The 25032-nt window shown below is 62.0% G+C and overlaps 1 protein-coding gene across 8 annotated transcripts; it reads right to left on the bottom strand.

Moving 5' to 3' along the window:
• Window positions 1–143: 143 nt before the first annotated feature.
• LOC105760330 (sodium/potassium-transporting ATPase subunit alpha-2) lies at window positions 144–24986 on the bottom strand. Of its 8 annotated transcripts, none has more exons than XM_072918500.1 (23): window positions 24860–24986; window positions 21985–22089; window positions 20690–20749; window positions 18844–19047; window positions 17302–17415; window positions 17094–17228; window positions 15952–16069; window positions 14539–14807; window positions 13496–13694; window positions 12251–12360; window positions 12003–12137; window positions 10737–10926; window positions 9169–9344; window positions 8254–8390; window positions 6980–7130; window positions 5803–5971; window positions 4667–4821; window positions 4015–4138; window positions 3396–3541; window positions 2482–2612; window positions 1566–1667; window positions 858–949; window positions 144–368 (listed from the first exon to the last, which is right to left on the bottom strand). In XM_072918500.1, the coding sequence occupies exons 1-23, from the start codon at window positions 24869–24871 to the stop codon at window positions 340–342; spliced, it is 3063 nt and encodes a 1020-aa protein (XP_072774601.1). In that variant the 5' UTR covers window positions 24872–24986; the 3' UTR covers window positions 144–339. The 8 variants fall into 8 exon arrangements, with proteins under 8 accessions (XP_072774601.1, XP_072774602.1, XP_072774604.1 ...); XM_072918501.1 differs by lacking the exon at window positions 24860–24986 and adding an exon at window positions 22185–22250; XM_072918503.1 differs by lacking the exons at window positions 17094–17228; window positions 17302–17415; window positions 18844–19047; ... (1 more) ...; window positions 21985–22089; window positions 24860–24986 and adding an exon at window positions 16971–17015.
• Between the last annotated feature and the right edge of the window lie 46 nt (window positions 24987–25032).

Raw genomic sequence — 25032 nt, forward strand, 5'->3', positions numbered from 1 at the left:
TGTGGAAATCTGTGGAAATTTGAGGGAATTTGGGGAAATCTATGGGAAATGTGGGGAAATTTGTGGGAAATTTGTGGGAATTTGGGGGGATTTGGGGGAATTCGGGGGTCTCCCCTCCCCTCCCAGTCCATCCCAGTACACGGGGGGGTTAAACTGGTTTATTGCTCTGCAAAGGGGGGGTTTGGGTGCCCCCCAAATTCAGGGGGGTCCCGACCCACCCCGGGTTAGTTTTGGGGTGCGGGGGGGGGCTCCGGGGGATCCTAAAGGGGGGGGAGGGGATCGATAATAGGATCGATAACAGGATCGATAATAGGATTGATAACAGGATCGATAATAGGATCAGTAATAGGTTTCCTTCTCCACCCAGCCTGCAAAAAAGGAGAGGGGGCGTCAAGGAGACCCCAAATTCCCAAAATTCCCAAAACCACAAACCCCAAACCCCCAAAATCCCAAAGCCCCAAAGCCCCAAACCTCCAAAATCCCCAAATCCCCAAATCCCCAAACCTCAAAACCCCAAACCCCAAAACCCCAAAACCCCAAAATCCCCCAATCCATTCTTTTAGGGTTCCCATTTTTTGGGATTCCAGGGTTTTTTTTGGGATTTCTCTTGCGATTTTCGATTTTTTGGGGGTTCTCTCCCATTTTTAGGTTTCCCCTCCACTTTTTGGGGTGCCCTCCCATTTTTGGGGTTCTCTCCCATTTTTTCAGCTTCTCCCCAATTTTTTAGGGTTTCGTCCGCATTTTTTGGAGATTCTCTCCCATTTTTTCGGTTTCCCCCCATTTTTTTTGTTTCCCCCCCAATTTTTGGGGTTCCCCCCCACCATTTTTGGGTGTCCCCCCATTTTTGGGGTGCTCACCTCCGGGGTAGCGCCTCAGGATCAGTTTCCTCACCTCGTCGTAGGCAAAGATCAGCAGGGAATAGGGGAAGGCACAGAACCACCAGGTCACCCTGCCCCAAAAAAACCCAAAATTTGAGATTTTTGGGGGGGATTTGGGATTTTTTGGGGGCGTTTGAGCAATTTGTGGATTTTTTTTTTGAGGGGAATTGGGGATTTTTGGGGGATTTGGAATTTTTTTTGGCGGGTTTGGAGCCGTTTTTGGGTTTTTTGGATGGGGTTTTAGAGGGGAATTGGGGAAATTTTGGGGGTTTTGGGATTTTTTTGGGGGGTATTTGGAGAGGTTTGGGGATTTGGGGAGATTTGGAAGCAGCATGGGGGGATTTTTGTGGAAATTGGTTTTTTTTAGGGTTTGGAACAGTTTTAGGATTTTTTGGGGGGAGATTTGGAGGGGGCATGGGCGGTTTTTGGTGTATTTGGGTTTTTTTGGGGTATTTGGAGAGGTTTGGGGGGGATTTGGAAGGAGCATGGGGGGATTTTTGGGGAAATTGGGATTTTTTTAGGGTTTGGATCATTTTTAAGATTTTTGGGGGGAGATTTGGAAGGAGCATGGGGAGATTTTTGGGGAAATCGGGATTTTTTCGGGGTTTGGAGCATTTTTAAGATTTTGGGGGTGATTTGGAGGGGCCTGGGGGGTTTTTTGGGGCCGGGATTTGGGGTGACCCTCACTTGAGGGGGTACATGCGCAGCGCCACCCCCATGCCCGGGCAGTAGGACAGGAACGCCGCCAGCGCCGTCTCCTCCAGCAGCCCGAAAATCAGGATCTTGTTCCTAAAAATTGGGAAATTTTGGGTTTTTTTAGGGTGTTTGGGGGTACTTGGGGTTATTTGGGGGAGGTTGGAGAGGTTTGGGGATTTTTTTTGGCTTTGGAAGGGGGATGGGAGTTCGAAGTGGGTTTGTTGGGTTTTGGGGATTGGGGATTTTCTGGGGTTTTTTTGGGGTGGGAGAGGTTTTAGGATTTTGGGGTGTTTTGGGGTGTTTTGTCGAACTTCATGCCCTGCTGGAAGATGGAGTTGTGGCACATTTTTGGGTGGGATTTTGGGGTGATTTGGGGGTATTTTTGGTGGGATTTTGGGGTATTTTTGGGGTGTTTTCGGGATGCTGTGTCGCACTTCATGCCCTGATGGAAAATGGAGTTTCGCCACATTGTTGGCTGTGTTTTGGTGTTGTTTTGGGGTGATTTGGGGGTATTTTTGGGTGGGATTTTGGGGTATTTTTGGGATGTTTTTGGGGTGCTGTGTCGCACTTCATGCCCTGCTGGAAGACGGATTTGCGGCACATTGTTGGGTGGGATTTTGGTGTTGTTTTGGGGTATTTTTGGGTGGGATTTTGGGGTGGTTTTGGGGTTTTTTTCGGTGGGATTTTGGGGTATTTTTGGGGTGTTTTTGGGGTGCTGTGTCGCACTTCATGCCCTGCTGGAAGACGGAGTTGCGGCCCATTGTTGGGTGGTATTTTGGTGTTGTTTTGGGGTATTTTTGGGTGGGATTTTGGGGTGTTTTTGGGGTATTTTTGGGTGGGATTTTGGGGTGGTTTTGGGGTATTTTTGGGTGGGATTTTGGGGTGTTTTTGAGGTGCTGTGTCATACTTCATGCCCTGCTGGAAGACGGAGTTGCGGCGGGTCTTGCAGATAATGAGATCCGCCCACTGCACCACGACGATGCTGGCGAAGAACGCCGTGTGGCACGTGAACTCCACCACCTTCCGCTGCTCGTAGGTCTGGGCACGGAACCGGGGTGGGAAACGGGAAACCGGGGTGAGAAACGGGAAACCGGAGTGGGAAACGGGAAATTGGAGTGAGAAATGGGAAATTGGAGTGAGAAACGGGAAACCGGGGTGAGAAACGGGAAATTGGAATGAGAAATGGGAAACTGGAGTGAGAAACGGGAAATTGGAGTGGGAAATGGGAAACCGGAGTGGGAAACGGGAAATTGGAGTGAGAAATGGGAAATTGGAGTGAGAAATGGGAAATTGGAGTGAGAAACGGGAAACCGGAGTGGGAAACGGGAAATTGGAGTGAGAAACGGGAAACCGGAGTGGGAAACGGGAAACCGGAGTGGGAAACGGGAAATTGGGGTGAGAAATGGGAAATTGGAGTGGGAAATGGGAAACAGGAAATTGGAGTGAGAAACGGGAAACTGGTGTTAGAAATGGGAAACCGGAGCGGGAAACGGGAAACCAGAGTGGGAAATGGGAAACCAGAGTGGGAAATGGGAAATTGGAGTGAGAAACGGGAAACCGGGGTGGGAAACAGGAAACCGGGGGAGAACCAGAGTGAGAAACTGGGAAACTGGGGGGGAACGACGGGAGAAAGCAGGAGGAAAGTGGGAGTGAACGAGTGGGGAAACCGGGAAACGGGATTGAATGGGAAACCGGGAGTGAACGGGAGAAACGGGGTGGAAGCGGAGTGGAAATAAAGGTGGAAATGGGGTGGGAATGGGTGTGTAACCCGTGTGTAACTGGTGTGTAACCCGTGTGTAGGGTCAGTGGAGGGTCCCTCACCCACTCCTGTCCGTAGGAGTCCTCCAGGTCGTTCTTGGAGCGGTCGTCCCAGGCCAGGCGGATCCCCAGCAGCGTTCCCGGCAGGAAGCCGTTCTCCGCCAGGATCACGAAGTAGGTGAAGAACCCGCCCAGAGCCTGGATCATCCCTGCGGGGTCGGGGTCGGGATTGGGATCAGAGCCATGGGATCGGGATCGGGATCAGGATCGGGATCTGGATCAGTACCCGGGGATCAGGACTGGGATCAAGATTGCGATTGGGATTGGGATCAGGATTGGGATCAGAGCCGTAGAATCGGGATCACGTTGTGACCCCTGACTGACCGATCTGCTCATGCTCATGAGTGACCCCTGAGTGACCCTGAGTGACCATCGAGTGACCACTGACCAATCTGGCCATAGGCCATGCTGATGAGTGACCCCTGAGTGACCCCTGAATGACCTTGAGTGACCAGTGAGTGACCAGTGAGTGACCCCTGAGTGACCACTGACCGATCTGGCCATAGGCCATGCTGATGAGCCCAGAATGACCCAGAACGACCCAGAGTGACCCTGAGTGACCCCTGAGTGACCCCAAGTGACCCCTGAGTGACCCCTGACTGACCCCTGAGTGACCACTGACCGATCTGGCCGTAGGCCATGCTGATCAGCCGCTCGTTGACCAGTTTGTCGCTGCGGGGGTTCCGCGGCTGCCGTTTCATGATGTCGCTCTCGGCCGCCTCGTAGGCCAAGGAGATGGCAGGGACCTGAGGGGACAGCGGTGTCACCCAGCGTCACCCGGTGTCACCTTCTGTCACCCGGCATCACCCGGTGTCACCCGGTGTCACACGTCATGGGATGGTGGCAGTGCCCAGGGCCAGGAGGATCTGGAGTCTCTGGGGTGGATTTGGGATGGATTTGACGTCCCTGGTTGGATTTGGGGTCCCTGGTTGGATTTGGAGTCCCTGGTTGGATTTGGGGTATATTTGGGATCCCCAGGAGGATTTGGGATGGATTTGGGATGTCTGGGATGGATTTGGTGTCCCTGGGTGGATTTGGGGTCCCTAGCTGGATTTGGGTTGGATTTGGGATGTCTGGGATGGATTTGGGATGAATTTGGGGTTCCCCTCACCATGTCGGTGCCCAGGTCGATGCAGAGGATGGTGACGGTGCCCAGCGGCAGCGGGATTTGGGTTTGGGATGGATTTTGGGATGGATTTTGATGGATTTGGGGTTGCTGGATGGATTTGGGATGGATTTGGGATGGATTTGGGGGTTTTTGGGGCGCCCCTCACCATGTCGGTGCCCAGGTCGATGCAGAGGATGGTGACGGTGCCCAGCGGCAGTGGGATGTTGGCGATGATGAAGAGCAGGAACGGGGTGATCTCGGGGATGTTGCTGGTCAGGGTGTAGGCGATCGACTTCTTCAGGTTGTCGAAGATCAGGCGGCCTGCCAGGGGACATGTCCCCAGTGTCCCCAAACGTCCCCAGTGTCCCCAATGTCCCCAACATTCCCAATACCCCAATATCCCAAACATCCCCAATATCCCCAGTGTCCCAAATATCCCCAATGTCCCCAAAGTCCCCAGCGTCCCCAATGCCCCCAATACCCCAATGTCCCAAACATCCCAAATGTCCCCAATGTCCCTAATGACCACAAAGTCCCCAACGTCCCCTATGTCCCCAGTACCCCAATATCCGAAATACCCACAAATGTCCCCATTGTCCCCAGTTCCCAATTCCTGCAACGTCCCAAATGTCCTCCATGTCTCCAATACCCCAAACACCCACAAATGTCCCCAGTGTCCCCAATATCCCATTATCCCCAGTCTCCCCAATATCCTAAACACCCACAAATGTCCCCATTGTCCCCAGTTCCCAATTCCTCCGATGTCCCCAATGTCCCCAGTGTCCCAAATATCCCCAATGTCCCCAAAGTCCCCAGCGTCCCCAATGCCCCCAATACCCCAATGTCCCAAATATCCCAAATGTCCCCAATGTCCCCAACACCCCCAACACCCCCAATGCCCCGGATGTCCCCAATGCCCCCAATACCCCAATGTCCCAAACATCCCAAATGTCCCCAATGTCCCCAGTTCCCAATTCCTCCAATGTCCCCAATGTCCCCAATGTCCCCAATGTCCCCAATGCTCCAAATATCCCCAATGTCCCCAATGTCCCCAATACCCCCAATGCTCCAAATATCCCAAATATTCTCAACGTCCCAAATGTCCCCAATGCTCCAAATATCCCCAATGTCCCCAATGTCCCCAACACCCCCAACATCCCCAATGCCCTCAATGCCCCCAATGCCCCGAATGTCCCCGATGTCCCCAATATCCCCGATGTCCCTAATGCCTCCCAATGCCCCCAGTTCCCCCAACACCCTGCCACGTCCCCGATGTCCCCAACCCCTGTGCCTGTCCCTGACCTTCCTCGACGCCGGTGACGATGGAGGCGAAGTTGTCGTCCAGCAGGATCATGTCGGCCGCCTGCTTGGACACGTCGGAGCCGGCGATGCCCATGGCGATCCCGATGTCGGCCTTCTTCAGCGCCGGCGAGTCGTTGACGCCGTCACCCGTCACCGCCACGATGGCACCCTGGGGACGTTGGGGACATTGGGGACACCGGGGACACTGGGGGCTCTGGGGACATTGGGAATATGGAGACATTGGGGGTATTGAGGGCTTTGGAGACACTGGGGACACTGGGGAACATGGGACATTGGGGACATTGGGGACATTGTGGACACTGGGGACACTGGGGACACTGGGGGTATTGAGGGCTTTGGGGACAGTGGGGACATTGGGGACACTGGGGATATTGGGAATATGGGGACATTGAGGGTATTGAGGGCTTTGGGGACACTGGGGACACTTGGGGACATTGGGAATATGGGGAACACAGGACATTGGGGACACTGGGGGTATTGGGGACAGTGGTGACATTGAGGGCATTGGGGACATTAGGGACACTGGGACACTGGGGGCTCTGGGGACATTGGGAATATGGGGACATTGGGGGTATTGAGGGCTTTGGGGACACTGGGGACACTGGGGGCTTTGGGGACACTGGAGACACTTGGGGACATTGGGGACATTTGGGGACATTGGGGACATTGAGAATATGGGAAACACAGGATATTGGGGACACTGGGGACATTGGGGACACTGGGGACACTGGGGGCTCTGGGGACACTGGGGACACTGGGGACATTGGGGACATTGGGGACACTGGGGACACTGGGGGTATTGAGGACTTTGGGGACGCTGGGGACATTGGGAATATGGGGAACACATGACATTGGGAACACTGGGGACACTGGGGACACTGGGGGTATTGGGGACATTTGGAATATGGGAAACACAGGACATTGGGGACATTGGGGACACTGAGGACATTGGGGACTTTGGGGACATTGGAGGTATTGAGGGCTTTGGGGACACTGGGGACTTTGGGGACTTTGGGGACATTGGGGACATTGGAGGTATTAAGGGCTTTGGGGACACTGGGATGAGGGATAAGGGGACAGGTGACACGGGTGACACGGGTGACACGGTGACACGGTGACACGGGTGCCAGCGGTGGCAGGGACAGCGCGGTGTCACCTGTCTCTGGCAGCCCTCGACGATGATCAGCTTCTGCTGGGGGGACGTGCGGGCGAAGACGATCTCGGTGTGGTTGCGCAGGATCTCGTCCAGCTGCTCCGAGCTCATGTCCTTCAGGTCCGAGCCGTGCACCACGCACGCCTTGGCCTCCCTGGGGGGCAGCACCCCAAAATCGGCACCCCAAAATCGGCACCCCAAAATCAGCACCCCAAAATTGGTACCCCAAAAGTCCTGGGAAAACCCCGAGACCCCATCCCAAATCCCAAATCCCAAATCCCAAATCCCAAATCCCAAATCCCAAATCCCAAATCCCAAATCCCCATCGTGTCCTTCAGGTCCAAGCTGTGCACCACACACGCCTTGGCCTCCCCGGGGGGCAGCACCCCAAAATCGGCACCCCAAGATCGGCACCCCAAAACCGGCACCCCAAAAGTCCTGGGAAAACCCGAGACCCCATCCCAAATCCCAAATCCCAAATCCCAAATCCCAAATCCCAAATCCCAAATCCCCATCGTGTCCTTCAGGTGTGACCCAAGCACCATGCACGCCTTGGCCTCCCTGGGGGTTGCGGGGGGTCAGCACCCCAAAACTGGCACCCCAAAAGTCCTGGGAAAACCCCAAGACCCCATCCCGAATCCCAAATCCCAAATCCCAAATCCCAAATCCCAAATCCCAAATCCCAAATCCCAAATCCCAAATCCCCATCCTGTCCTTCAGGTCCGAGCTGTGCACCATGCACGCCTTGGCCTCCCTGGGGGTCAGCACCCAAAAATCGGTACCCCAAAATCAGCACCCCAGAATTTCCAGGAAAACCCCCCCGGGATCCCAAAATCCCTGGGATCACCCCCAGGATCACCCCGAAATCCCCACCCCAGCTCGTGTCCTTCAGGTGTGACCCGTGCACTAAACACACCTTGGTCTCCCTGGGGGTCACGGTGGGGTCAGCACCCCAAAATTCCTGGGAAAACCCCCTGGGACCCCAAAATCCCCTCAACTTCCCCTACCTGGCTCACCTGGGGGTCACCTGGGGCTCCCCTGGGGTTCACCTGGCTGACCTGAAGCTCACCTGGGGTTCTCCAAATCTCACCTGGGGCTCACCTGGGGTTCACCTTGCTGACCTGGAGCTCACCTGGGGCTCACCTGGGGTTCCCCAAATCTCACCTGGAGTTCCTCTGGGGTTCCCCGGCTCACCTGGGGCTCACCTGGGGTTCACCTGGCTGACCTGGAGCTCACCTGGGGCTCCCCTGGGGTTCCCCGGCTCACCTGGGGCTCACCTGGGGTTCACCTGGCTGACGGGGATGTTGAGGCGCGCCGCGATGTCCTCCACGGTCTCGTTGCCCTCGGAGATGATCCCCACGCCCTTGGCGATGGCCTTGGCCGTGATCGGGTGGTCCCCGGTCACCATGATCACCTGGGGGGCACCATCAGCACCTGGGCACACCTGGGGCACCTGGGGACACCTGGGGGACACCTGGGCACACCTGGGGACACTTGGGGCAGCTGGGGACACCTGGGGGCCACCTGGGGACACCTGGGGACACCTGGGGGACACCTGGGGCAGCTGGGGAACACCTGGGGACAGCTGGTGGGGGGGGATTTTGGATCCCGGGTGGGATTTTGGTGTCCAGGTGGGTATTTTGGTGTCGAGGTGGGCATTTTGGGATCCAGGTGGGCATTTTGGGATCCAAGTGGGGATTTTGGAGTCCCGGTTGGGATTTTGGGATCCAAGTGGGGATTTTGGGGTCCTGGTTGGGATTTTGGGGTCCCGGTTGGGATTTTGGTGTCCAGGTGGGATTTTGGGATCCAGGTGGGCATTTTGGGATCCAGGTGGGGATTTTGGGATCCAGGTGGGGATTTTGGAGTCCCGGTTGGGATTTTGGGATCCAGGTGGGGATTTTGGGATCCCGGGCGGGGGTTTTGGGATCCAGGTGGGGATTTTGGAGTCCCAGTTGGGATTTTGGGATCCAGGTGGGGATTTTGGAGTCCCGGTTGGGATTTTGGGATCCAGGTGGGGATTTTGGGGTCCTGGGTGGGATTTTGGGATCCAGATGGGGATTTTGGGGTCCCAGGCGGGGATTTTGGGGTCCCAGGTGGATTTTGGGGTCCTGGGTGGGATTTTGGGATCCAAGTGGGGATTTTGGGGTCCTGGGCAGGGGTTTTGGGGTCCCGGGCAGGTTTTGGGGTCCCACCTTGATGCCGGCGCTCCGGCACTTGCCGACGGCGTCGGGCACGGCGGCGCGGGGGGGGTCGATCATGGACATGAGCCCCACGAAGCAAAGGTCACTGGTGGGGAAGTTCACCTCGTCCGCGTCGAAACGGAACCCGCGGGGGAACTTGTCCGGGGGCAGGTACAGGTGGCAGAACCCTGGGGACACCGAGGGGACGGTGAGACCCCAAAAACACCCCCGGGAACCCATGAGGGACCCCAAAAACACCCCCAGGAACTTGTCCGGGGGCAGGTACAGGTGGCAGAACCCTGGGGACACCGAGGGGACGGTGAGACCCCAAAAACACCCCCAGGAACCCGTGAGGGACCCCAAAAACACCCCCAGGAACCCATGAGGGACCCCAAAAACATCCCCAGGAACTTCTGTACAGGTGGCAGAACCCTGGGGACATTGAGGGGACAGTGAGACCCCAAAAAACACCAAAAACACCCCCAGGAACTTGTCCGGGGGCAGGTACAGGTGGCAGAGCCCTGGGGACACCGGGGGGACGGTGAGACCCCAAAAACACCCCCAGGAACCCATGAGGAACCCCAAAAACACCCCCAGGAACTTCTGTAGAGGTGACAGAACCCTGGGGACATTGTGGGGACAGTGAGACCCCAAAAACACCCCCAGGAACCCATCAGGGACCCCAAAAATATCCCCAGGAACTTCTGTAGAGGTGACAGAACCCTGGGGACATTGTGGGGACAGTGAGACCCCAAAAACACCCCCAGGAACTTGTCCGGGGGCAGGTACAGGTGGCAGAACCCTGGGGACAGCGAGGGGACAGTGAGAGACCCTAAAAACACAAAAAAAAAACCCCCAGGAACCCATGAGGGACCCCAAAAACATCCCCAGGAACTTCTGTAGAGGTGACAGAACCCTGGGGACACCGAGGGGTTGGGGGTGCAGCACCCCAGGGGCCACCAGGACCCCCCGGATGTACCCAGGACTCCCCTGGGACCCCTAAATCCTCTCAGGACCCCCCTGGACATACCCAGGACCCTCTCCCCGAGCCCCCCCAGCTCCAGGTGAGGATTCTGGAAGGTTCCTCCATGTCCTTATCCAGACTTTTCTCCCCCAAATCCCGCTCGGGACCCCCCCAGAACCCCTCTAGGACCCCAAATCCCCCCCAGGACCCCCTGGACATACCCAGGACCCTCTCCCCGAGCCCCCCCAGCTCCAGGTGGGGATTCTGGAAGGTTCCTCCATGTTCTTATCCAGACTTTTCTTCCCCAAATCTCCTCTGGATCCCCTTCCAGCAACCCCGGGCCCCCCAAATTCCCCTCAGGACCCCCCAAATCCGCCTCAGGACTCCCAAAATACCATCCAGGACCCCTCCAGGACCTGCTGGGCGTACCCAGGACCCTCTCCCTGAGCCCCCCCATCTCCAGGTGGGGATTCTGGAAGGTTCCTCCATGTCCTTATCCAGATTTTTCTCCCCCAAATCCCGCTCGGGACCCCCCCAGGACCCCTCTAGGACCCCCCAAATCCTCTCAGGACCCCCTTGGGGTCCCCCAAATCCCCCCGGGACCCCCCGGGCGTACCCAGGACCCTCTCCCCGAGCCCCCCCAGCTCCAGGTAGGCGTTCTGGAAGGCCTCGCGCATCTCCTGGTCCAGGGGCTGCTCCTGGCCCTGCAGGAGGATGCGGGAGCAGCGGTCCAGGATGCGCTCGGGCGCGCCCTTCATCACCAGCAGGTGACCCTGGGGGTCCTCCTCGCGCTCGTGGATGGACAGCTGGACACGGCCACGGCCAGGGGACAGCGGGGGCACACGCCGGGGTCAGCGTGGGGTCAGCCACGCGCTGCCCGGGGTCACCAGTGCCACCCCGGGGTCACCCAGTGCCACCCCAGTGCCACCAGTGCCAACCCAGGGTCACCCAGTGCCACCCCCAGGGTCACCCACTGACCATTCTGGTGTCACCAGTGCCACCCCAGGGTCACCCCAAGGTCACCCAGAGCCACCCCAGGGTCACCCAGAGCCACCCCAGGGTCACCAGTGCCACCCCAGGGTCAGCCCAAGGTCACCCAGGGTGACCAGGGCCACCCCAGGGTCACCCCAAGGTCACCCAGAGCCACCCCAGAGTCACCCACTGACCATTCTGGTGTCACCAGTGCCACCCCAGGGTCACCCACATGCTGCCCAGTGTCACCAGTGTCACCCACTGGGTCAGCATGGGGTCACCCACACACTGCCCTCAGTGCCCCCAGTGCCCCATCCCAGTTCCCCATCCCAGTGCCCCCAGTGCCCCCAGTGCTCCCAGTGCCCCGTCCCAGTGCCCCCAGTGCCCCGTCCCAGTACCCCCAATGCTCCCAGTTCCCCATCCCAGTGCCCCCAGTGCCCCCAGTGCTCCGAATTCCCTGTCCCAGTGCCCCCAGTTCCCCATCCCAGTGCCCCCAGTGCCCCCAGTGCTCCCAGTTCCCCATCCCAGTGCCCCCAGTGCCCCATCCCAGTGCCCCCAATTCCCCATCCCAGTGCCCCGTCCCAGTGCCCCCAGTTCCCCATCCCAGTGCCCCCAATTCCCCATCCCAGTGCCCCCAGTGCTCCCAGTGCCCCCAGTGCCCCGTCCCAGTGCCCCCAGTTCCCCATCCCAGTGCCCCCAGTGCCCCATCCCAGCACCCCTGGCAGTGCCTGCAGCACCCCCAGTGCCCTCAGTTCCCCCAGTTCCCCGTCCCAGTTCCCCATCCCAGTGCTCCCAGTTCCCCATCCCAGTGTCCCCAGTGCCCCCAGTGCCCGGTCCCAGTGCCCCCAGTGCCCCCAGTGCCCCCAGTGCCCCCAGCCCCCCGGCCGTGCCCCCAGTGCCCGGGCAGCACCTGGTACTTGTTGGTGGAGTTGAAGGGGATCTCGGTGACTTTGGGGTTGCGCTCGCGCATCCTGCGCACGGAGCCGCAGGACAGCTCGATGCACTTCAGCAGCGCCGACTCGGACGCGTCACCCGCCGTGTCCCGCTGCGGGGGCACAGCGCTGGCACCGTGCCCGGGGGTGCCACCGCGCCCCGGGGGTGTCACCGTGCCCGGGGGTGTCACTGCGCCCGTCCCCGCCACCCCCGGGACCCCCCGACCTTGGAGATGGAGACGTTCTCCTGGCCCGGCTTGAAGACGGCGCGGTTACAGAGCCCGGCGATGCGCGCCAGGGCCGCCCAGGTGGGCGAGCGCTTGTCGAAGGTGGCACCTGGGGACAGGGGACACCGTCAGGGCACGGCCGGTGTCACCAGTGTCACCCACTGACCATCCCAGTGTCACCAGTGTCACCCATTGACCACCCCAGTGTCACCAGTGCCACCCATTGGTGTCCCCAGGGCCACCCAGGTGGGCGAGCGCTTGTCGAAGGTGGCACCTGGGGACACGGGGCATGTCAGGGCACGGCTGGTGTCACCCACTGACCAGCCTGGTGTCACCAGTGTCACCCACTGACCACCCCAGTGTCACCAGTGTCACCCATTGGTGTCACCCATTGACCACCCTGGTGTCCCCAGGGCCGCCCAGGTGGGCGAGCGCTTGTTGAAGGTGGCACCTGGGGACATGGGGACACCGTCAGGGCATGGCCAGTGTCACCCACTGACCACCCTGGTGTCACCCACGACCATCCCAGTACCACCAGTGCCACCCATTGACCATTCTGGTGTCACCAGTGCCACCCACTGACCAGCCTGGTTCTAGGGGATTGGGGTTTTGGGGGATCAGGGTTTTGGGGATCAGGGTTTTGGGGGTCGGGGTGCCAGGGGGTTGGGTACCAAGGTCCCAGGGCATTGGGGTGCCAGGGGATCGGGGTGCCAGGGGGATTGGATTCCAGGGGATCAGGGTTTTGGGGGATTGGGGTGCCAAGGGGTTTGGGTACCGAGGTCCCAGGGCATTTGAGTTTTGGGGGATCGGGGTGCCAGGGGGATTGGGATGTCAGGGGGTTTGGATTCCAGGGGATCAGGGTTTTGGGGGATCAGGGGTTTGGGGGATTGAGGTGCCAGGGGGTTTGGGTCCCGAGGTCCCAGGGCATTGGGGTGCCAGGGGATGGGGGTGCCAGGGGGATTGGGGTTTTGGGGGATCAGTGTTCCAGGGGATTGGAGTCTGGGTACTGAGGTCCCTGGGCATTGGGGTTCCAAGGGATTGAGGTGCCAGGGGTTTGGGTCCCGAGGTCCCAGGGCATGGGGGTGCCAGGGGATCGGGGTGCCAGGGGGATCGGGGTGCCAGGGGATCGGGGCGCTGGGGGGATTGGGGTGCCAGGGGGTTGGGTACCAAGGTCCCAGGGCATTGGGGCGCCAGGGGATGGGGGCGCTGGGGGCACTGTGGGTTTTGGGGTGCCCCCCACGCACCCGACTGGTCCTCGGTGGTGTCGGCCTCGTGGATCTGGTTGTCGAACCACATGTGGGCCACGGTCATGCGGTTCTGGGTGAGGGTCCCGGTCTTGTCGGAGCAGATGGTGGAGGTGGAGCCCAACGTCTCCACGGCCTCCAGGTTCTTCACCAGGCAGTTCTTCCTGGCCATGCGCTTGGCCGTCAGCGTCAGGCACACCTGGGGGGCACCCCGGGGTGTCACGGGGGTGGGACCCCCGCTATGGGGTCTGGGGACCCTCCCCAGCTCCCCAAAATGATCCCAGTGCCCCACATCCCCCCTCCAGTGCCCCACATCCCCCCTCCAGTGCCCCACATCCCCCCTCCAGTGCCCCCTCCCAGCGTGGCGGTGGCCAGCAGCCCCTCGGGCACGTTGGCCACGATGATGCCGATGAGGAAGATGATGGTGGAGCCCTCCCAGTGCTCCCAGTCCATCCCAATCCCCAATATCTCCATCCCAGTCCCTCCCAGTTTGCTCCCAGTCCATCCCAGTCCATCCCAGTCCATCCCAGTCCATCCCAATCCCCAATATCTCCATCCCAGTCCCTCCCAGTTTGCTCCCAGTCCATCCCAGTCCATTCCAATCCACAATATCTCCATCCCAGTCCCTCCCAGTCCATCCCAGTTTGCTCCCAGTCCCTCCCAGTCCATTCCAATCCTCAATATCTTTGTTCCAGTCCATCCCAGTGCCCCTTTACACCCCAATATCTCTATCCCAGTCCGTCCCAGTCCATCCCAGTCCATCCCAGTTTGCTCCCAGTCCCTCCCAGTCCATCCCAGTCCATCCCAGTCCACTCCCGCTCACGGTGACGGTGGCCAGCAGCCCCTCGGGCACGTTGGCCACGATGATGCCCATGAGGAAGATGATGGTGGAACCTCCACCTTGAGTGCTCCCAGTGCCCTCCCAGTGCTCCCAGTCCATCCCAGTCCATCCCAGTGCCCATTTACACCCCAATATCTCCATCCCAGTCCATCCCAGGCCATCCCAGTTTGCTCCCAGTCCCTCCCAGTCCGCCCCCGCTCACGGTGACGGTGGCCAGCAGCCCCTCGGGCACGTTGGCCACGATGATGCCGATGAGGAAGATGACGGCCTCCAGCCAGGTGTAGCCGAGGATGAGGGAGAGGATGAAGAAGGAGAGGCCGAGGAAGACGGCGACGCCGGTGATGAGGCGGATGAAGTGCTCGATCTCCATGGCGATGGGCGTCCGGCCCACCTCCAGCCCCGAGGCCAGCGAGGCGATGCGGCCCATCACCGTCCGGTCACCCGTGGAGATGACAATGCCCCGCGCCGTCCCTGCGGGCACCGGGGTGGCACGGAGGTGACAAAGGGGTGGGATGAAGGTGACATGGAGGTGGGATGAAGGTGACACAAAGGTGGGATGAGGCTGACATGGAGGTGGGATGAAGGTGGCACAGGGGTGGGAAGAAGGTGACACAAAAGTGACACAAAGGTGGGATGAAGGTGACACAAAAGTGGGATGAGGGTGACACAAAGGTGACACAAAGGTGACACGGAGGTGACACGGAGGTGGGATGAAGGTGACATGGAGGTGGGACGAAGGTGGGATGAAGGTGGGATGAAGGTGACACAAAGGTGACACGGAGGTGACACGGAGGTGGGATGAAAGTGACATGGAGGTGACACGAAGGTGGGATGAAGGTGACATGGAAGTGGGAGGAAGGTGACACAAAGGTGACACAAAGGTGACACGGAGGTGGGACAAAGGTGGGACGAAGGTGGGATGAAGGTGACACAGAGGTGGGATGAAGGTGACACAAAGGTGGGATGAAGGTGACATGGAGGTGGGATGAAGGTGACACAAAGGTGACACAAAGGTGACACAAAGGTGACACAAAGGTGGGATGAAGGTGACACAGGGGTGGGATGAAGGTGACACAAAGGTGACACAGAGGTGGGACGAAGGTGACATGGAGGTGGGATGAAGGTGACACAAAGGTGGGATGAAGGTGACACAAAGGTGGGATGAAGGTGACATGGAGGTGGGATGAAGGTGACATGGAAGTGGGATGAAGGTGACACAAAGGTGGGATGAAGGTGACACAAAGGTGACACAAAGGTGACACGGAGGTGACACAAAGGTGGGATGAAGGTGACACATGGGTGGGATGAAGGTGACACAAAGGTGGGATGAAGGTGACACGGAGGTAGGATGAAGGTGACACTAAAGTGACACGGAGGTGACACAGAGGTGGGATGAAGGTGACATGGAGGTGGGACGAAGGTGGCACAAAACTGGGATGAAGGTGACACGGAGGTGACACGAAGGTGGGATGAATGTGGGACAAAAGTGGGATGAAGGTGACACAAATGTGACATGAAGACGGGACGAAGGTGACACAAAGGTGACACAAAGGTGACACAGGTGACAGGTGACACAGGTGACAGGTGACAGGTGACACAGGTGACAGGGGCCCACCCTCGACGCAGTTGGTGGAGAAGAAGCAGATGTTGCGCGTCTCCAGCGGGTTCTCGTGCGTGAATTCCGGCGAGCGCGTCTGCGGCTCCGACTCGCCCGTCAGGGAGGAGTTGTCCACCTGCGGGTTCGGGGTCGGGAATTGGGGTTTGGGGTTCGGGAATTGGGGTTTGGGGTTTGGGAATTGGGGTTTGGGGTTTGGGGTTCGGGAATTGGGGTTTAGGGTTCAGGAATTGAGGTTTGGGGGTTTGGGGTTCGGGAATTGGGGTTTGGGGTTTGGGGGTTTGGGGTTCGGGAATTGGGGTTTAGGGGATGGGGGACGGGGGATTGGGGTTTGGGAATTGGGGTTTGGGGTTTGGGGTTCGGGAATTGGGGGTTTGGGGTTCGGGAATTGAGGTTTGGGGGTTCGGGGTTCGGGAATTGGGGTTTGGGGTTTGGGAATTGGGGTTTGGGGGTTTGGTGTTCGGGAATTGGGGTTTGGGGTTCAGGAATTGGGGTTTGGGGTTCGGGAATTGGGGTTTGGGGGTTTGGGGGATGGGAGATTGGGGGTTTGGGGTTTGGGGTTCGGGAATTGGGGTTTGGGGTGCGGGGTGCGGGGTTTGGGGTGCAGGGGATTGGAGGTTTGGGGGGTTTGGGGTATGGGGGAATTTGGGTATGGGGGATTGGCATTATGGGGGGGATTTGGGGTATGGGGGGTTTGAGGTTATGGAGGGGATTCGGGGGGATTGGGGTTGTGGGGGACTGGGTGGGATTTGGGGTACGGGGGTTATGGGGGAGATTTGGGGGGGATTGGGTGGGGCTGGGTGGGTTTGGATGTCCCCCCGTGCCCACCTTGCAGCCGTGGGAGGAGATGATCCTCATGTCCGCGGGCACCCTGTCCCCACCCAGTGTCCCCAATGTCCCCAATGCCCCCAATGCCCCCAATGCCCCCAGTGTCCCCAATGCCCCCACTGTCCCCAATGCCCTCAATGTCCCCATTGTCCCCAATGCCCCCAGTGCCCCCCCGTGCCCCCCGTGCCCACCTTGCAGCCGTGGGAGGAGATGATCCTCATGTCCGCGGGCACCCTGTCGCCAATGTCCCCAATGTCCCCAGTGTCCCCAAAGTCCCCAGTGCCCCCAGTGCCCCCCAGTGCCCCCGTGCCCACCTTGCAGCCGTGGGAGGAGATGATCCTCATGTCCGCGGGCACCCTGTCGCCGCCCTTCACCTCCACCAGGTCTCCCACCACGACGTTCTCGGCGTTGATCTGGATCTTCTCGCCCTCGCGGATCACCAGCGCTTGCTGGGGGGGCACCGGGCACCTCAGGGTGCGCCCACCCCCCCGGGACCCCCCCGGCCGTGCCCCCGCTGCCCACCTGGGGCACCATGTTCTTGAAGGAGTCCATGATCTTGGAGCTCTTGGCCTCTTGGTAGTAGGAGAAGCAGCCGGTGACGATGACCACGGCGGCCAGGACCACCCCCAGGTACAGCTGGCACCGGGGGGACACCTCAGCACCCGGGGGGCACCGTGGGACCCCCGGGGTGGGGTGACAGGGAGGGGACACCCCCACTGCTCTGACATCCCCCCCCAGCACAGCTGGGCCCCCCGAGAGCTGGCACGGGGCGGGGAGGGGACGAGGGGCCACTGGTTTGTGGTGCCCCACGGGTGGCACTTGATGTCCCCACGGTCCCAGAGCCCCCCCAGTGTCCCCACAGCGCTCCCGGCCCCCTCACTGCTGTGCCACCACCATGGCCCTGTCCCCATGCCACCCCCGTGTCCCACCGTGATGTCCCTGTCCCCCTTCACTGCCCGTGCCCCCCATGCCCGCCGTGTCCCCCATGTCCCCCGTGTCCCCTATGTCCCCAGTGTCCCCAGTGTCACCATGGCCCCCATAGCCCTCATGCCCCCCGTGTCCCCATTGTCCCCCAGTGCCCTCCATGTCCCCCGTGTCCCCTGTGTCCCCCGTGTCCCCCGTGTCCCCCATGTCCCCAGTGTCCCCATACCCCTGGTAGCCCCCATGTCCCCAGTGTCCCCAGTGTCCCTGGTGTCCCCAGTGTCCCCGCATCCTCCATGTCCCCAGTGTCCCCATGGCCCCCATAGCCCTCATGCTCCCCATGTCCCCCATGCCCCCCAGTGCCCTCCATGTCCCCCATGTCCCCTGTGTCCCCCGGTGTCCCCCATGTCCCCAGTGTCCCCATGGCCCCCATAGCCCTCATGCCCCCCATGCCCCCTGGTGCCCTCCATGTCCCCAGTGTCCCCAGTGTCCCCACACCCCCGGTGCCCCTCATACCCCCGGTGCCCCCGGTACCCCCCAATGTCCCCCATGTCCCCAGTGTCCCCCATGTCCCCAGTGTCCCCATGGCCCCCATAGCCCTCATGCTCCCCATGCCCCCCATGCCCCCCAATGCCCTCCATGTCCCCCGTGTCCCCAGTGTCCCCAGTGTCCTCATACCCCTGGTGTCCCCCATGTCCCCAGTGTCCCCCATGGCCCTAGTGTCCCCATGGGCCCCATAGCCCTCATGCTCCCCATGTCCCCCATGCCCCCCAGTGCCCTCCATGTCCCCCGTGTCCCCGGTGTCCCCTGTGTCCCCCATGTCCCCAGTGTCCCCATACCCCTGGTAGCCCCCATGTCCCCAGTGTCCCCAGTGTCCCCGGTGTCCCCATGTCCCCAGTGCCCTCCATGTCGCCCATGTCCCTGGTGTCCCCATACCCCCCGTTCGCCCCGGTGCCCCCCGTGCCCCCCGGTGCCCCCCGTGCCCCCGGTGTCCCCATGGCCCCCATAGCCCTCATGCCCCCCATGCCCCCCAGTGCCCTCCATGTCCCCCGTGTCCCCAGTGTCCCCATACCCCCCGTGCCCCCCGGTGCCCCCCGTGCCCCCGGTGCCCCCCGTGCCCGCGGTGTCCCCGCGTCCCCTCACGTTGTCGTTGGAGGGCTCGTCCTCCATGGCGGCCTGGATGCCGTAGGCCAGGAAACAGAGGATGGCGCCGATCCAGAGCAGGATGGAGAAGCCCCCGAAGAGCTGCCGGCAGAACTTCACCCACTCGGGGGTGGTGGGCGGCGGCGTCAGCGCGTTGGGGCCGTCCTGCACCAGGATCTCGGCGGCGCGAGCGTTGGTCAGGCCCTGCCGGGACACGGGCACCGTGACACCGGGACACCGGGACACCGGGACATGGTGACAACTGGGACACAGACACGGTGACACCGGGACACCAGGATACAGGACACCGGGACACGGACACGGGGACACAGTGACACTGGGACACGGGCACGGTGACACCGGGACACAGTGACACTGGGACACCAGGACACAGGGATACAGGACACAGTGACACTGGGACACGGGACACGGTGACACCGGGACACAGTGACACTGGGACACCAGGACACAGGGATACAGGACACAGTGACACTGGGACACGGGACACGGTGACACTGGGACACCAGGACATGGTGACACCGGGACACGGTGACACTGGGAGACCAAGACACCGGGACACGGGGATACAGGACACTGTTACACCAGGACACCGGGACACCGGGACACGGTGACATTGGGACATGGTGATACTGGGATACAGGACACAGTGACACCAGGACACCGGGACACCAGGACACGGTGACACTGGGACATGATGACACTGGGACACTGGGACACCGGGACACGGGCATGGTGACACCGGGACACTGGGACACGGGCACGGTGACACCGGGACACAGTGACACTGGGACACAGTGACACCGGGACACGGACATGGGGACACCGGGACACGGGGACACCGGGACACGGTGACACTGGGACACCGGGACACAGGGATACAGGACATGGTGACACCAGGACACCAGGACATGGTGACACCGGGACACGGTGACATTGGGACACTGGACACGATGACACTGGGACACCGGGACACCGGGACACCGGGACACAGTGACACGGGGATACAGGACATGGAGACACCGGGACATGGGGACACTGGGACACTGGGACATGGTGACACCAGGACACAGGACACGGTGACACCAGGACACCGGGACACGGTGACACTGGGACACTGGGACACCGGGACACGGGGACACGGTGACACCGGGGACATGGGGATATGGGGACATGGTGACACCAGGACACCGGGACACCGGGACACGGGACACTGGGACATGGTGACACTGGGACATGGGACACGGTGACACTGGGACACCAGGACACGGGGATACAGGACACTGACACCAGGACACGGTGACACTGGGACATCGGGATATGGTGACACCGGGACATGATGACATTGGGACACGGGACACGGTGACACTGGGACACCGGGACACGGTGACACTGGGACACTGGGACACCGGGACACCGGGACACTGGGACACGGTGACACCGGGACATGGTGACACTGGGCCACCGGGACACGGGGATACAGGACACAGTGACACCGAGACACCAGGACACAATGACACTGGGACACTGGGGACACCAGGACACCGGGACACCGGGACACCGGGACACGGTGACACTGGGACATGGGCACGGTGACACCAGGACATCGGGACACCGGGACATGGTGACACCGGGACACGGTGACACCGGGACACCAGGACACTGGGACACCGGAAGACTGGGACACCGGAAGACTGGGACACCGGGACACCGGGACACGGTGACACCGGGACACGGGGACAGGAGGACACAGGGACACGGTGACAGGAGGACACAGGGACATGGGGACACAGGGACACGGGGACACAGGGACACAGGGACATCTCACCCGGGACAGGTCCACCTGGTACTTCCTGCCCAGCTCATCCAGGGACAGTTTGTGGTCATCCTGAGGGACAAATGCCACCCCTGTCACCCGTGTCACCCCAGCCAGGGCGGTGTGGCCACTGCGCCCATCGCCCCACGTCACCCGTGTCCCTCTGGCTGGGGTGGCATGCCAGCTGTCCCCCGAGTTCCACATCGCCCACGTCACCCACGCCACTGTGTCACCTCAGCTGGGTGACATGGGACAGCTGTCCCCATGACCCCAGTCACCCCAGCAGGGTGGCATGTCCCCATGTCCCCATGTCACCCACGTCCCTCTGGATGGGATGACACAGCCAGCTGTCCCTGGCGTCCCATGTCACCCATGTCCCATGGTCCCAGTGTCACTCATGTCCCCTGTCCCTGTCATTGTCCCCTATACCACTGGTGTCCCCCATGTCCCCATGCTCTCAGTGTCCCTCATGTCCCCTGTCCCTGTGTCCCCCTGTCCTCTATCCCCTCACTGTCCCCTCTCCGTCCCCATGTCTCCTTGCTGTCCCCTGTCCCTGGCTATCCCCTCTCTGTCTCCTCTCTGTCCCCTGTCCCCTGTCCCCTGGCTTTCCCCTGTCCCCCTGTCCCCTCTGTGTCCCCTGTCCCCTCCCTGTCCCTCTGTCCCCTCTATGTCCCCTGTCCCTGGCTGTCCCGTGTCCCCCTGTCCCCTGTCCCCCTGTCCCCTCCGTGTCCCTGTTTGTCCCCTGCCTCTCCCTCTCTGTCCCCTGTCCCCCTGTCCCCTCCGTGTCCCATGTCCCCTCACTGTCCCCCTGTCCCCCTGTCCTCTCTGCGTCCCCTGTCCCCTCTGTGTCCCCTCTCTGTCCCCTCTCTGTCCCCTCTCTGTCCCCTGTCCCTGGCTGTCCCCCTGTTCCCTCTCTGTCCCGTGTCCCCTCACTGTCCCCCTGTCCCCCTGTCCCCTCCCTGTCCCCTGTCCCTGGCTGTCCCCTGTCCCCCCCTGTCCCCTGTCCCCTCCGTGTCCCCTCTGTGTCCCCTGTCCCCTCTCTGTCCCCTGTCCCCTCCATGTCCCCCTGTCCCCTCCGTGTCCCTTCTCTGTCCCCCTGTCCCCTCTGTGTCCCCGTTTGTTCCCGCTGTCCCCTCTCTGTCCCCGGCTGTCCCGTGTCCCCCTGTCCCCTCTGTGTTCCATGTCCCCTCACTGTCCCTGGCTGTCCTGTGTCCCCCATCCCCTCTCTGTCCCCCTGTCCCCTCCATGTCCCCCGCTGTCCCCAGCTGTCCCCCTCTGTCCCCTCTGTCCCCGCTGTCCCCACTCACCAGGTTCACCTCCTTCTTCAGCTCGTCCAGCTCCTTCTCCTTCTGCTTCCTCTTCCCGCCGCCGTTCTCGGACGTGGTGGCCGCGGGGGAATACTCGCGACCGGCCTGTGGGGACATCCCGCGTGGGCACGGGGACCCCCCCCGGCCACGGGGACCCCCCCCCACGCCCCGGTGCCCCCCCCGCCCCCCCGGGCCATTACCGTGGGCGCGGAGGTCACGGCCAGCACCGGCGTCACCGTGGCCACCGGCATCGTCGGGCGCGGGGGGGGGCGGCGGGCACCGGGCACCGGGCGGGCACCGGGGGGGGCACGGCGGGGGGGGCGCGGCGCGGGGGGGTCAGCGGGGTCACTGGGGGGGGGTTTTGGTCATTGAGGGGTCACTGTGGTCACCAAGGGGTCAGTGTGCCCATTGAGGGGTCACTGAGGTCATTAAGGGGTCACTGTGGTCACCAGGGGGTCACTGTGGTCACCAGGGTGGCATTGTGGTCATTGAGGGGTCACTGTGGTCATTGAGGGGTCACTGTGGTCACCAAGAGGTCACTGTGGTCACCAAGGGGTCACTGTGGCCATGGGGGGGGTCACTGTGCTCATTGAGGGTTCACTGTGCCCATTGAGGGGTCACTGTGGTCACCAGGGTGGCATTGTGGTCATTGAGGGGTCACTGTGGCCATGAGGGGGTCACTGTGGTCATTGAGGGGTCACTGTGGTCACCAGGGTGGCATTGTGGCCATGGAGGGGTCACTGTGGTCACCAAGAGGTCACTGTGGTCACCAAGGGGTCACTGTGGTCACCAGGGTGGCATTGTGGCCATGGAGGGGTCACTGTGGTCACCAAGAGGTCACTGTGGTCACCAAGGGGTCACTGTGGTCACCAGGGGGTCACTGTGCCCATTGAGGGGTCACTGAGGTCACTGAGGGGTCACTGTGGTCATGGAGGGGTCACTGTGGTCATGGAGGGGTCACTGAGTCCACCAAGAGGTCACTGTGGTCACCAGGGGGTCACTGTGCCCATAGAGGGGTCACTGTGGTCATTCATGGGTCACTGTGGTCATTGAGGGGTCACTGTGGTCATTGAGGGGTCACTGTGGTCACCGAGGGATCACTGTGGTCACCGAAGATTCACTGTGGTCACCACGGTGGCACCGTGGCCACGGGGTGGTCAATGAGGCCATGGGGGTGTCACTGTCACCAGGGGGGTGTCACCCTCATCATGGCGGTGTCACCGTCACTGTGGGGGTGTCCCTGTCACCGTGAGGGTGTCACTGTCACCACAGGATTGTCACCATCACCGTGGCGGTGTCACTGTCACCGTGGGGATGTCATTGTCACCACAGGGGTGTCACCCTCACCGTAGGGGTATCCCTGTCACCGTGGGGGTGTCACTGTCCCTGTCACCGTGGGGGTGTCCCTGTCACCGTGGGGGTGTCATTGTCACCACAGGGGTGTCCCCACACCCATTTGGGGGGGGGTCCCACCAGCCGGGCAGCAGAAAAGCCCCCCAGAGCATCACGGGGGGGGGGTGGGGGGTGGTCGGGCCCCTTCGTCCTCTCTCGGGGGGGGTGTGGGGGTGGCACTGTCCCCTCCTGTCCCCTCCTGTCCCCTCCTGTCCCCAGGGCTCCCCGGCGGGGGGGGGGAGGTGGGGCCGATGTCATGGAACAGCTCCGGGAGCCAAAACCAACACGGGGGGGGGCGGGCTCGGGTTACCGGGGGGGGCACAGGGGGGCACCCCCAAAACCCACAGGGGGGCACCCCCAAACTCAAAACCCACGGGGGGGGCACAGTGGGCACCCCCACCCCCCCAAAACTCGGGGGACCCCAATTGTGGCACTGGGGGGAACCCACCTGAAGGACCCCCCTTAATTTGGGGGAGGGGCGGGGGGGGGTGTCGGGTGTCGCGCGTGTCCCCCCCCTCCCCTCCCCCCCCCCCGCGCCCCAAATTTGGGGACAGCGCCAAGGGGACACCCGCGGGGGGGTCTGGGGGGGGAGAACCCCCACGCGGAGGGGTCCCCCCGGTTTTTTGGGTGGGTGCCCGGGGTTGGGGGGGGTTGGGGGGGGGCGGGCGTGGGGCCAGCGGCGCTCGGGGCCCCCCCGCGGGCGTTGCCACGGCACCGGCAGCGGGGCTCGGGGCAGCCGCGGGCACCGCGCCACGCGGGGAGGGGGCACGGGGGGGCCCGGGCGAGTTTGGGACCCCCCACCCCCAAAAAAGACCCCCCCCCACACTCTGCTCCAGGGGGGCGGCGGCCCACGCGTGTTCCGCGACCCCCAGGGGGGTTTTGGGGGGCACCGCGCGGGGGTCCGGGGAGGAATTTGGGGTGGGGGTCCCGCGTGGGGCGGTGGCACCTGCGCGGGTGCACGCGGGGGGGGTCCCGGGGGGGCTGTCCCGCGTGGGGAGGGTCGGGTCGGTGATTTTGGGGCGGGGGGTCCCGCGTGGGGGGTGCCCGGTTGAGTGGCGGGGTGTCCGGGGAGTGCTCCGGGTGTCGCGGGGGGCGTCACGCGTGGGAAGGGGTCCCGGGGGGGCTTTCTGAGGTGGGGGGGGAGTCTGTGGGGGGGTCCCGCGTGGTTTTGGGGTGCTGCGAGTGGGTTTGGGGTGCTCAGGGTGGGTTTGGGGCGCTCAGGGTGGGTTTGGGGCGCTCAGGGTGGGTTTGGGGTGCCCAGGGTGGGTTTTGGGTGTCCCGCGTGGGTCTGGGGTGCCCCGCGTGGGGCGGGCTCCGCGCGTGGGGGTGCCCGGCTGGGGCGCGGGGTGGGTGGGCACAGTGGGAATTTGGGTGGGTGGTGGGGGGGGTTGTTTTATTTATTTTTTTTTGGGGTGCCCCGCGTGTCTCCGCGCCCCGCGTGGCTCCGTGCCCCGCGTGGGCGCCCCGGGCCGCCCCTACTCACCCCTCTGCCCATGGCGCTGCCGTCGCCGTCGCCAGCCCGGGACAATTTTGGGGGGGGCGCGGCGACAGCGGCCGAGAAAAACCCGCCGGGCCCCGCCCGGGCCGGCCCCCCCCGCCCCCTGCCCGCCCCCCGCCGCCCTCGGGGGTCCCGGGGGGGCGCGGGAACGCAGGTGC

Source organism: Taeniopygia guttata, chromosome 25, assembly GCF_048771995.1.
Source record: "Taeniopygia guttata chromosome 25, bTaeGut7.mat, whole genome shotgun sequence".
Lineage (NCBI taxonomy): Eukaryota > Metazoa > Chordata > Aves > Passeriformes > Estrildidae > Taeniopygia > Taeniopygia guttata.

Coding starts and splice junctions, on each gene's coding strand:
- LOC105760330 (XM_072918501.1), bottom strand. CDS start 22,235: ATGCCGGTGGCCACGGTGACGCCGGTGCTGGCCGTGACCTCCGCGCCC. Junction 22,090..22,184: donor CCGTGACCTCCGCGCCCACG/GTAATGGCCCGG, acceptor ATGTCCCCACAG/GCCGGTCGCGAGTATTCCCC. Junction 3,542..4,014: donor CATGGCCTACGGCCAGATCG/GTCAGTGGTCAC, acceptor CCGACCCCGCAG/GGATGATCCAGGCTCTGGGC.